Source organism: Oncorhynchus nerka, linkage group LG10 (genome assembly GCF_034236695.1).
Source record: "Oncorhynchus nerka isolate Pitt River linkage group LG10, Oner_Uvic_2.0, whole genome shotgun sequence".
In the NCBI taxonomy this organism is placed as follows: Eukaryota; Metazoa; Chordata; class Actinopteri; order Salmoniformes; family Salmonidae; genus Oncorhynchus; species Oncorhynchus nerka.
Genome location: NC_088405.1, coordinates 53,557,380 through 53,570,398, shown reverse-complemented (window position 1 = coordinate 53,570,398; position 13,019 = coordinate 53,557,380). Strand labels below are relative to the sequence as shown.

The 13,019-nt window shown below is 46.4% G+C and overlaps 1 protein-coding gene across 2 annotated transcripts in view; it reads left to right on the top strand.

The window, feature by feature from the left end:
• Nucleotides 1–12,802, top strand: part of LOC115135587 (ephrin type-B receptor 4a-like) — a 35,846-nt gene extending 23,044 nt beyond the window's left edge. Inside the window, exons 5-16 of one of the 2 annotated variants that reach the window (XM_029670433.2) lie at nucleotides 2,107–2,259; nucleotides 4,273–4,608; nucleotides 4,735–4,859; nucleotides 5,139–5,313; nucleotides 7,023–7,122; nucleotides 8,415–8,479; nucleotides 8,686–8,799; nucleotides 8,918–9,165; nucleotides 9,607–9,822; nucleotides 9,915–10,258; nucleotides 10,748–10,906; nucleotides 11,128–12,802. In XM_029670433.2, the coding sequence (XP_029526293.2) occupies nucleotides 2,107–2,259; nucleotides 4,273–4,608; nucleotides 4,735–4,859; nucleotides 5,139–5,313; nucleotides 7,023–7,122; nucleotides 8,415–8,479; nucleotides 8,686–8,799; nucleotides 8,918–9,165; nucleotides 9,607–9,822; nucleotides 9,915–10,258; nucleotides 10,748–10,906; nucleotides 11,128–11,233 (2,141 nt within the window). In that variant the 3' untranslated portion in view covers nucleotides 11,234–12,802. The remainder of the gene's footprint in view (nucleotides 1–2,106; nucleotides 2,260–4,272; nucleotides 4,609–4,734; nucleotides 4,860–5,138; nucleotides 5,314–7,022; nucleotides 7,123–8,414; nucleotides 8,480–8,685; nucleotides 8,800–8,917; nucleotides 9,166–9,606; nucleotides 9,823–9,914; nucleotides 10,259–10,747; nucleotides 10,907–11,127) is intronic. The other variant, XM_065023570.1, reaches the window with a different exon arrangement.
• Nucleotides 12,803–13,019: the final 217 nt, after the last annotated feature.

The following is a 13,019-nucleotide window of genomic DNA, read 5'->3' as shown; positions in this document are numbered from 1 at the left end:
TCTCTGCCTCTGTGCGGCTTCGATGCTCCCTGGCGTCTGGTCACTGAGGTCGAGTCTGTTAGGGGAACTCTGACCCTCAGAGCAGCTCCACCTTCTGTCAAAAATGCCTTTTACTAAGATGCATTGTAGAGTCTGCTCAGTATCAGTGTAAGGATTCTTTTGTGATTCTTTGGAGATACTTATGTGTTGTGTCTGGTACCTGTTTGCACATGTTTTTAAGGGATGCATTTCTATAGTACATGTGCTACTATTCAAAGGCCCTCTTCACACACAATAGAGAGAGAGAGAGATGGTGAAAGTTACACTGTGTACACGGATAACAAAGAGAAAGTCTATTTATACTGTCTGGGAAAGGAAGGCCAGGGCCACTTGAATTGTAATGATGTCATCTTACTCAGCGATTAGGTTTGACGCGGGGCTTTTATGTAGCTTCCTGCCTGGCTGAGTTAGCACCTTAACTGTTTAGCCTCTCTATTTGGTTAATGATAACTCGGCTCCAGGGAGTCGGAGACTGTTAGACAACCAAGCTTTGTATTCATCCTGTGCACAGTGTTTCCCCTATATTCATTTGTCAGCGGCGGGCCGCGGCTGCTCAAACTTTGCCGCCACTCCAAGAAATATGATATATATATGATGAAATATGATATATATATGATGAAATATGATATATATATGATGAAATATGATATATATATGATGAAATATGATATATATATGATGAAATATGATATATATATGATGAAATATGATATATATGATGAAATATGATATATATATAGATGGAATATGATATATATATGATGAAATATGATATATATATATGATGAAATATGATATATATATGATGAAATATGATATATATATGATGAAATATGATATATATATGATGAAATATGATATATATATGATGAAATATGATATAGATGATGGAATATGTTTTTTTTTAAATATAAATATTTTTGTGGAGGGTAAAACGTTGTCAGTGTAATCTTAATTGACTAAAAACAGGTATAATTATGTAGAAAATATAAAGGAGGTATATATTTTTTAATAAGATCATCTTTGAGAACGAATAATCACCTATATGGATACTCAACAGTCAGAGAGAATCTCACATTTAAAAAATGTCATGGCATGGGGCCCCCCATTGATTTTGTTATAACGTTTGAGTCACCCAGATAGCATAAGAACACGGCATAAGCTACAGGCAAAATGTTTAGAAATACACGAAATTTGCTTTTAAAACTACAGATTTTCTCTCAGAAACTCTGAACTACCCATTAAACATAGACACTGTACAAGTGGAACAACAACCCAAAACTAGCTCTACCTAACTGCTGATGACTTGCATAACCGTGTTATTCCATATAATAAAATACAGTACGATGAAACCCAACTTTATTGTTCCTCATGGGGAAATGCAATTAGTCGATAACAACTTAAACTTCAGTCATTTTCCTAAGTAGAGCAACGGCAGTTTGTTAGAAGTCTTTATCCATGGATGATGTGTGTACGTGATGTGATTCGTTGTCATACTGAGTGGGTGTGTTATGACTAATGTTTTAGGAGTCTGTTATTATTACCCAGTACTTCACAGGGGCTCACATAGCTCAAATTAGACCTTCAATATCTGCAAATGAATACATATGATCCCCAGCTATGTATTTGATTAATTTCTGTAGCCGTTTATTTAAACAGAAAGTGAACAGAGCAGATATTACAATAACACACACACACACACACACACACACACACACACACTTGCTGTGCCGGATCCCCCTCGCTGAATGAGCCCGGTGTGTCAGGGAGCGAGCCTGATTTATGGGCTGTTTACACTGAAGCCGGGTGTCCCGCCTGAGTCGAAGGATCAGAGGAGAGGCGAGCGCATTCACATTCATTTCATTGTGTTTATGTATCTTGGCGGTGATTAATGAGCTTTCCTGTACTGTTTGTCTTTTTTTAACATGCTTTTTGGCTCCCAACCCGACCTGCTATGATGGGACGCTATGCTGCCTGCGGTGTTGGTTTCTGATGTCACGGTTTGTGGCGACGTTCAGGGCCGTACTAACTTTCCTTCTCCCCTCTCGCTCACCCTCGTCCTCTCAGCCTGTCCTGTGGGTCAGTTTAGGTCCGCCTCGGGGGGCCAGTGCCAGGCCTGTCCAGGGTTTAGCCATGCTATGGTGACGGGCTCACCTGTGTGTCAGTGTCGTCCAGGATACCTCCGCGCTGACTCGGACACCCCAGACACCCCCTGCACCAGTAAGTTAACACATTATTACACCAGTGGAGGTGTGATAATAATAATAATGGCTGGAACGGAGCGAATGGATTCAAACACATGGAAACCACATGTTTGATGTATTGTTTTACCTTTATTTAACTAGGCAAGTCCGTTAAGAACAAATGATTATTTACAATGGCAGCCTAGGAACAGTGGGTTAACTGGTCTAGGAACAGTGGGTTAACTGGTCTAGAAACAGTGGGTTAACTGGTCTAGGAACAGTGGGTAGCTGCCTTGTTCAGGAGCAGAACGACAGATGTTTTACCTTGTCAGCTCGGGGAATCGATCTATCAACCTTTTGGTTACTGGCCCAACGCTCTAACCACTAGGCTACCCTGCCGCCCCATACATACTCTAACCACTAGGCTACCCTGCCGCCCCATACATACTCTAACCACTAGGTTACCCTGCCGCCCCCATACATACAACCACTAGGCTACCTAACCACTGCCGCCCCACTAGGCTACCCTATACATACTCTAACCACTAGGTTACCCTGCCGCCCCATACATACTCTAACCACTAGGCTACCCTGCCGCCCCATACATACTCTAACCACTAGGCTACCCTGCCGCCCCATACATACTCTAACCACTAGGCTACCCTGCCGCCCCATACATACTCTAACCACTAGGCTACCCTGCCGCCCCATACATACTCTAACCACTAGGTTACCCTGCCGCCCCATACATACTCTAACCACTAGGCTACCCTGCCGCCCCATACATACTCTAACCACTAGGCTACCCTGCCGCCCCATACATACTCTAACCACTAGGCTACCCTGCCGCCCCATACATACTCTAACCACTCCACCCTCTATTTACTCTCCCCGGATACTCGGTCTCTGCGCTATTTTCTTTCACTTTCAACTTGTGTTTCTCTTGTTGCCCTCCCTCCTTTGTTGTCCCTCGCCCCTCTCCTATTTCTCTTCTCTGGTGTTGTGCTCAGCCCCTCTCACCTGCTCTGTGGCCTTTTGTCCCAGGGCTGAGAGTATTGAGATGCGGTTCCTTTGTAACGGGTGTAGAGCGGGGCGGAGCCTGGATGTCACTCCCAGGAAGGGAAGCGTTGATGGGTCGTGAGGGACACCTCAGTGTGGATTCAGGAATTTCAATTCAGCCACGTGTGATGTGTGAATTGGAGGCCTTTGAATTGGGCACGCTCACTCAGAATGGCCGCGAAAGGAGTTCGCAAGGAACAGCAGTCTGAAACTCGTCTGAAGACTGAAACCCGTCAAGGACAAACAGAATTCCCCGTAGACTCTGCTAGCCTATTTAAATCACAGGTTAAATGACAGCTCTCCCTAATTAAGTCAGACAGTTGATTTATTTGACCACTCCAGATGTTTTGACTTAATCACAAGCCGTTTTTTCCCCTCATCCTAGATGTTGACGTAAATGAAACCTAAATTACAGTAGGCCGTTGTGATGGTACACAAATGCCTCCTACTTGAGGCCACCCAAAACCTCCCAGAGAGCATCATGGCGGATTTTACTAAGCACTACTATCACAGAAGCTGTAAATGGCCTAGCCACTGGCTCAATGACAAGGCACAGTCTCCTTAGCAGGAGCAGGAACTAATTCACACTGGCTGAGTGGCATTGCAATTGTGTTTCGCTTGGTTGGCAGCAATCACAATCCCCCCTACTACAATCTTCAGCTGAAGATCATTATCATTTAAAATGTGGACGTGTGTAATTGGAGCACCAATTCAATTCTGCATCACAATGTTGTTTCCTGCTGTGCCCCTCAGCCTCTTGTCCCTGGTGGCTCCTCCAAACGCTAGCTGGAAATGTATCTGGGACATGACGAGTAGCATGCAAGCGATTTAATTGATAATGCAAATCTGAAACAGAGGAACTCTAATATGGCACATTGGGCCAGTAAAGTGCCTTCTAATGGAAAATGTATTAGTACCTTTGTCTGATGAAATATTTGTGATTTCCTGATGTGGTGGTGTGTGACCCTCTCCTCTCCGCCCTTTCCTCCAGGACCCCCCTCTGCCCCGCGAAGCATCGTCACCCAGATTAACGACACCACGGTGACCCTAGAGTGGAGCGAGCCCCAGGACAGTGGTGGCCGGACTGACCTGAGCTACTCTGTGGAGTGTTCTCTGTGTGGGGCCCCCTGGGGCCCCTGCTCTCCCTGCGGGGACAGTGTCAGCTACCGGCCCTCTCAGCGTGGCCTGCTGGGCCGCAGGGTGGTGGTCTGGGGCCTCATGCCTCACACTACATACACCTTCTCTATCCAGGCCCTCAACGGGGTAACCCCGACCAACGGCAAGGGGGCACCCAGCGACAGTGTCAACATCACAACCAGTCACGACGGTGAGAGAGATAAAGACACAGAGAGGACGAGAGAAGGGTTTGTGGTTGGGGTCGTATAGTTAGAAGAGGAAGATTGAATGTTGTTTTATCTTTTAATGCCGTTTCTTTGTGTTGGTCTGAGTGCAGTTCCAGTTCTGGTGTCTGTGATCAGGAAGAGTATCTCTACAGAGAGCAGTCTGACTCTCCACTGGTCAGTTCCAGCCCAGCTGCACTACACCATCCTGCAGTACCAGCTACGTTACTGTGAGACGGTGAGGATGACCAGACGCACTGTTAAATACTCTAGCTCTGACTCACCTTAGGTCTTAGGGAGTTGACCGTTACATCTGTGTACATCACGCTGACCTCCCTCCCACTGGCCCAACCTGGCGCTCTTATCTGCTTTTGTTCTCCCACCATCCGTCTCTTCCTCCATCCCTCTCTCTCTCTCCGTCTCTCTCTCTCTCTGTCCCTCTCTCTCTCTCTCTCCGTCCCTCTCTCTCTCCGTCCCTCTCTCTCTCTCCGTCCCTCTTTCTCTCTCCGTCCTGCAGGAGCGTCGAGGTGAGGAGCAGGAGCAGTTGTGTAGCTACAGGGAGAGTGACAGTAACCAGGTGGTGCTGAGTGATCTCCGCAGGGCCACTCAGTATGAGGTGCAGGTCCGGGCTCGCACCATGGCCGGCTACGGCAGCTTCAGCCCAGCAGCCTCCTTCCGCACCATGCCTGACGGTAAGGAAAGGCCCAGGCTTCACTCTTTCAGGGAGGCCTATCCATATCCAGGCTCACAAAGTATTCTGGGGGTTTTCACTTTTTTTGTGTGTCCTTTCCGCCTTCTTGTTAATTTGCCAGATCACATTAGTTCATTAGTTACAACATTTGTTCATTAGTTACAACATTTGTTCATTAGTTACAACATTAGTTCATTAGTTACGACATTAATTCATTGGTTACGACATTAGTTACAACATTAGTACATTAGTTACGACATTAGTTCATTAGTTACGACGTTAGTTCATTGGTTAAGACATTAGTTACGACGTTAGTTCATTGGTTAAGACATTAGTTACGACATTAGTTCATTAGGTACGACATTAGTTCATTGGTTAAGACATTAGTTCATTAGTTACGACATTAGTTCATTATAGGTAAGACATTAGTTTTAGTTACAACCTTTTTTTCTTTGCGTCTCAGACATTAGTTCATTAGTTACGACGTTAGTTCATTGGTTAAGACATTAGTTACGACGTTAGTTCATTGGTTAAGACATTAGTTACGACATTAGTTCATTAGGTACGACATTAGTTCATTGGTTAAGACATTAGTTCATTAGTTACGACATTAGTTCATTATAGGTAAGACATTAGTTTTAGTTACAACCTTTTTTTCTTTGCGTCTCAGACATTAGTTCATTAGTTATGACATTCGTTCATTAGTTACGACATTCGTTCATTAGTTAAGACATTCGGTTCATTAGTTAAGACATTCGGTTCATTAGTTAAGACATTCGGTTCATTAGTTAAGACATTAGTTCATTAGTTACGACATTAGTTCATTAGTTACAACATTAGTTCATTGGTTAGGACATTAATTTGTTTGTTACGACATTAGTTCATTAGTTACAACATTAGTTAAGACATTCGTTCATTAGTTACGACATTAGTTCATTAGTTACAACATTAGTTCATTAGTTACGACATTAGTTCATTGGTTAGGACATTAGTTTGTTTGTTACGACATTAGTTCATTAGTTACAACATTAGTTACGACATTAGTTCATTAGTTAAGACATTCATTTTAGTTACAACATTAGTTCATTAGTAATGACATTAGTTCATTAGTTACAACATTAGTTACGACATTAGTTCATTAGTTACAACATTAGTTCATTAGTTACGATATTAGTTATGACATTAGTTCATTAGTTATGACATTCATTCATTTGTTAAGACATTCGTTCATTAGTTACGGCTTTAGTTCATTAGTTACAACATTAGTTCATTAGTTACAACATTAGTTACGACATTAGTTCATTAGTTAAGACATTTGTTTTAGTTACAACATTAGTTCATTAGTTACAACATTAGTTCATTAGTTATAACATTAGTTCATTAGTTACAACATTAGTTCATTAGTTACAACATTAGTTCATTAGTTACGACATTAGTTCATTAGTTATGACATTAGTTCATTAGTTAAGACATTAATGAACTAATGTCTTAACTAATGAATCAGTCACAACATTTGTTCATTAGTTACGACATTAGTTCATTAGTTACGACATTAGTTCATTAGTTACGACATTTGTTTATTAGTTACGACATGAGTTCATTAGTTACAACATGAGTTCATTAGTTACGACATGAGTTCATTAGTTACGACATTAGTTAATTAGGTAAGACATTAGTTTTAGTTACAACCTTTTTTTCTTTGCGTCTCAGGGCATGACTCTCCTTCCCAGCTTCTGGTGACCGGTGTCCTTATCGCCATGGGGATGCTGCTGCTGGTCACTGTCATCACTGTGGCTGTCTTCTGCATACGGTGAGAACCAGGGAGAGAGGGTGGATACTGTCATGTGAATTGTACATAAAGGGAAAAGCTCAAATAGAAATATGGGTCTTAACATTTGCCATGCTTTTGTCTTTTTGCAACCGGTACCAATCTTATCACGCTTAGATTATGACTGTTACCTTCATACACTATGTCACATTTGAGCGAAACTCTCAAAGAGCCAAATCATTTCTCTTTGTGACTTTGTGCTTACGGGGCTAGAAGTTATTCCGCTCATTATAACACTTTCCCTTGGCTTCATTGTTTCAGCAAATAGCTCCACATGCCCTCTGAAAAAAGGTTCTGGGAACATAGGGAACTAGAGAGTGAGAAAGAGAAAGGGGGAGTGGGAAAGGTAGAGAGAGGGGGGGGGTGGAGAGAAGGGGTGAGAGAGAGCGGGAAAGGTGAAGAGAGAGGGGTAGAGAGAAAGAGAGGGGGTGGAAGGAAGGGGTGAGAGAGCAGGAAAGGTAAAGAGAGAGAGGGGTAGAGAGAGGTAGAGAGAGGGTGGAGAGTTGGGGGTAGACAGGATGCAGCAGTCCCAACCCTGTCTCCACAGGACAGGAGAACAATAGCTCTGACCTTGGGGCACACACTACACACACATGCAGAGTTGTGCACACACATCCACACACATTGTTCATTTGCACATACACTAAGAAGTACACAGTGTGCACACCCTCACGCACACACACACACTCACAGTTGTCGGCCTGGTTCTACCGCCAGATGAGGGTGGAACAGTATTGCTATTTTGGGCCTGAGAGGGAGAGAGAGAGAGAGAGAGAGAGGGGGAGGGAGAGGGAGGGAGAGAGAGGCAGAGAGAGGGGGAGAGGGAGGGAGAGAGAGGGGGAGAGAGAGAAAGAGAGGGAGAGGGAGGGAGGGGGAGGGAGAGAGAAAAAGCGAGAGAGAGAGGCATGGGTCCAGTAGCTACAGGGCTGTACAGTCCTACTGGGATGGGCCTGGGCCAAAGGAAGTCTCACTAATGGAGCCCTCCATCACAGCAGTCCCAGACACAGAGCAGAGTGGCTCCTGAATGCGCAGAACAGTAGAGGGCCCAGGGTCAAGGCATTACTTCATCTACCAGTCATGTATTGTTTCTGAGACCGAGAGAGAGACTCAATGAGCTTGTTTGTGACACTAAGAAACCCTCACAGAGAGACCAGAGGTGTTACGTCACTGGACTAGCTCTCTTTCTCTCTCTCTCTCTCTCTCTGACCCCTTGCCCCTTTTCCCTCGTCCCCCCTCTCCCTCCTTCCTCTCCCACACACTGTTCTTCTCAGTAGTAGACACAGCAGAATGAAGGACCCAGAGCTGAGTGACAAAAACAGCCAGTACCTCCTGGGCCAAGGTGAGTACACATATGTACACATACACATACATACACACACACATACACATACACACACATACACATACACACACACATACACGTACATAGAAATAGCGCATACAGCTATTTTCAAAGTCATGTTTTTCATGTTTTAGTCTGTCTGCTACTTTGGCTGTTCTGTCGTTTACTTCCCCCTATCCTCCCTCTACTCCTCCTCACCTCAGGAGTCAAGGTCTATATTGACCCCTTCACTTACGAGGACCCTAACGAGGCCATACGGGAGTTTGCCAAGGAGATCGATGTTTCCTTTGTCAAGATCGAGGAGGTCATTGGTGCCGGTTGGACTCTCTTATCTCTTTGTTTTTCATGATGTATCGCTGCCTGTAAACAGACCGGTTGGTATGGTGCTACAGTATCGTGTTTGTACTAACGGGTATTTCCCTGGCTCGTCTATAGGGGAGTTTGGGGAGGTATGTCGGGGAAGACTGAAGGTTCCAGGGAAGAAGGAGAACTATGTGGCCATCAAGACACTGAAGGGCGGCTACACAGACAAGCAGAGGCGGGACTTCCTGTCGGAGGCTAGCATCATGGGCCAGTTCCAGCACCCCAACATCATCCACCTGGAGGGCATCATCACGGCTTCCTGTCCCGTCATGATCCTCACTGAGTTCATGGAGAACGGAGCGCTCGACTCCTTCCTTAGGGTCAGTCTATCTATTGGCCTGTCACTTTGTCTCTCCGAGAGTCCTTCACACACACACGCACACACACACACACACACCGTGACCGTGACCCCACTCTCCGGGGGTGTCTCAGGGGGAGTTGGGACATGAATGTACATTTTAGTCATTTAGCAGACGCTCTTATCTAGAGCCACTTACAGTTAGTGCATTCATCTGAAGATAGCTAGTTGGGACAACCACATATCACAGTCGTGGTCATTTCATTTGTCCTCAATAAAGTAGATGTCCGCAAACTCAGAGCTAGTAAGGGGTGAAAACTGCAGTGGGAGTGTTACTTCGCACAGGACAAGTATAATCCCCCACCAAATGGTTATTATTATTACACACAAACACACGCAAAGGCACAAACCTGTTCTCCTACAATTCAAACATTCCCATCTCTCTCTCTCTCTTTCTCTGTAGTTGAACGATGGTCAGTTCACTCCCATCCAGCTGGTGGGCATGCTGCGTGGCATCGCGTCGGGCATGAAGTACCTGTCTGAGATGAGCTACGTCCACAGAGACCTGGCCGCCCGCAACATCCTGGTCAACAGCAACCTGGTGTGTAAGGTGTCTGACTTCGGCCTGTCCCGTTTCCTCCAGGAGAACTCCTCAGACCCCACCTACACCAGCTCTCTGGTGAGACTTACTGTTCTTCCTCCACACCAATCCCATAGTGCATCTGGTTATTGTGTGTGGTTGTTGACCCCCTCTGTCCTCTCTTCAATCAGGGTGGTAAGATCCCCATCCGCTGGACCGCCCCAGAAGCCATCGCCTTCAGGAAGTTCACCTCAGCCTCCGACGCCTGGAGCTACGGCATCGTCATGTGGGAGGTCATGTCGTTCGGAGAGCGGCCCTACTGGGACATGAGCAACCAGGACGTGATCAACGCCATAGAGCAGGACTACCGCCTACCGCCGCCCCCTGACTGCCCCGCCCACCTCCACCAGCTGATGCTGGACTGCTGGCAGAAGGAGCGCTCGGCCCGCCCCCGCTTCGCCGCCATCGTCAGCGCCCTGGACAAGCTGATCCGCAACCCCGCCTCGCTGAAGATTGTGGCCCAGGAGGGTGCAGGGTGAGTGGGCACAGATATCTAGGCAAAGGGCTAGGTGTGGAGGGTGTGTGGAGAGTCAGAGAAGGCCCGTGTGGGTTTGAACACAGCCTGTGGTAAAGACAAGGAGGTGACTGTCTCACCAGATGGAGAGTATATATTGTCTCTTAAAAGAGCCCAGTCTTTATTCCATTGCTTCATTCCTAGAATACAGTCCTGTCTGTCAGAGTCAGTCTACATTAACCTCCTACTGTCCCTCCTCCTCTGTCCTGCTGTGACCTGTCACACTCTAACTGTGCCCATTCTCTCCGCCTATCCAACCCCGAATACTAACCTGTCACTCACAGCTTGGGCCACACCCCCTTCCCCTCCAACAGCCATTGTTGTTCCCTGCCACTCATGCAGCCTTAGATCCCGCCCCCATTCTGTGGAAATGCCTGTCCCTCAAGGCTACATGCCTGTGAGGCCCCTGGTATGCTAGTGACAGAGAGAGTGTGTGTCCCCTTTCCCCAGGCCATCCCACCCCCTGCTGGACCAGCGGGCCCCCCCGGCCCCCTCAGCGTGTGGCTCCGTAGGGGAGTGGCTGAGGGCCATCAAGATGGAGCGCTATGAGGACAGCTTCCTCCAGGCAGGATTCACCTCTGTAGAGCTACTGGCCCAGATCACTGCTGAGTAAGTTCACAGTTCACACCTGCAACAATGTGTCTCTCTTTGACTTTCAAACCTCTTGAAGTTGAGTCACACTCTACGACCGTAGCTCTATGTCTCGGTCCGCCTACCTGTCAGTCACTCTGACAGCCTGTCTATCAGGCCTTCTGTCTGTCTGTTTATCTAACAGTATGTCCTTTATCTAACAGTATGTCCTTTATCTAACAGTATGTCCTTCTCCTCAGGGACCTGCTGCGTCTGGGAGTGACCCTGGCTGGACACCAGAGGAAGATCCTGTCCAGCATCCAGACTCTGACCATGACCAAGAGCCCTGGCACCATACGCTTCTAACCCCGGCACAATTTACCTTGACCCCCGACCTCTGACCCAACACAGACACCAGCACGCACACAGCACATCGCACACCCATGGATCCAGCCAGCACCCTGCTACAACCACACAGTCCCTGACCCTGGCACCAACCGGGCCCATTCTTAGACGTGAAGTCCATCAGTGACTGGGCGTAGTGACAGCACCTCAAGTTGAACTAATTCTAGATGACCTTCCCTACAACCTGACCAACCTGTCCTTGCTGATCAGTCAAGTGATCAGTCAGGCCTGGTGCTGAGGACTGGTAAGGAGGCTGCTGTGCTCTCTATCCTCGATGCAGTGAAAATAATAGAAGAGGTAAAAGCTTTAGGCAAAACATCTTTGTCAGGACCCATTACACTTCTTTGCTTATCTGAAGTTACGGGTTTTACGCGCCCAACCAAACTTCTGGGAGAGCGTGATCGTCCCCTTTTGATAGGCTTGCTGGAGCCTCTCAGACTGCCTCTCTGGCCAGTTCACCCTCACTCCGCCTCCACTGCTTCACTGCCTGAATGTTTACCTGTGGTCCTAAACAAACTGGTGATACCATTGGAGGAACAGGTCAGTGCCCGACGCCAAACCCAAGGACTAAAGTTGATCTATTGGTGTGTTCCGCCAGTGGCAGACGAGGTTACTGCAACATGGATTAATATGATATTAATCCATGGGAATTATACGGCGGTGTGGAGGGATGCCACCTGTTTCAGCGGACCCGGAAAACGTGTGTTTTGGACTCTTTTTCGAATTGGCCTCACTTTTTCCCCTGGTTTCAAAATGGCCTTGGCTTTCCTCGGGTGTTATGGGTAATGTAGGCGTTCGGATCAGAACAGACGGTAGTCATACAAGCCTTCGTTTCCTTATCTTCTTCAGTGACAATGTGTGACCCTCCTGGGTCAGTCGTGTGGGAGGAGGACTGAGACATATCAGCACTTTTATATATTGAACAGACAGAAGTTGGGTTTTTAGTCAGTTCTCTGTCTCTCCAACCCTCCTGTCAGCAGCTGCATTACTTCCTGTGTTTCTCTTGGAGTATGGCTGGCTGGCATTTCCACTTCCTGTTGCTGCTGGACTGGGCAGATCACTTCCACACACTCAGACTGAAGGAGGTCTCGGACCATTTTTACTTGGGACTTTGACCAGGAAAAATACCAGTCTGGCCTCTCATTATTTGGTTGATATTATAGGTGGTCAGTTTTTCGTCTTGCTTGAGTGCCATTGGATCTTCGATGTGGACTGATGTCAAAAATGCCTCTTCTATAAAGCAGAAAGCCCTCGCTGGGTTATGTAGTTAGATCTGCCAATACAGAAGTCTCTTCAGATGCCACCGTTTTCACATGTTTGGGGGAGATTGTGTGGTTCCTTGTTAACTAAAGGATTGTGGGAAATGTGGTCTTCACATTGAGGATCTGTTATGGAAACGGGAACCCCTCGTTTATAAAGTTTCCATTCAAAATCATGTCTAGATATGTGTGATTTGATTCGCCCCGTCCTTTCTGTGTGTAACCTGTACTCAGTCCCAATAAAGACACACGCCGGTGTTTATCATCGAGACTCCTCGTTTAGCGGCGAACTGAGCTTGTAATAACGACATTACTCACAGTCCCTCTAGAGATGTAAAAAAAAAAACGCACACACATGAATGCAAACACACACGCACGAGTTGCAGGAGGAAAAACGCATGTAAGCGCGTGCACACTCGTGCATTCTAAGTGAAGCATCCCAAAAAACAGAGTGCATCCACCACCTACAGTATAATATCCATACTCCT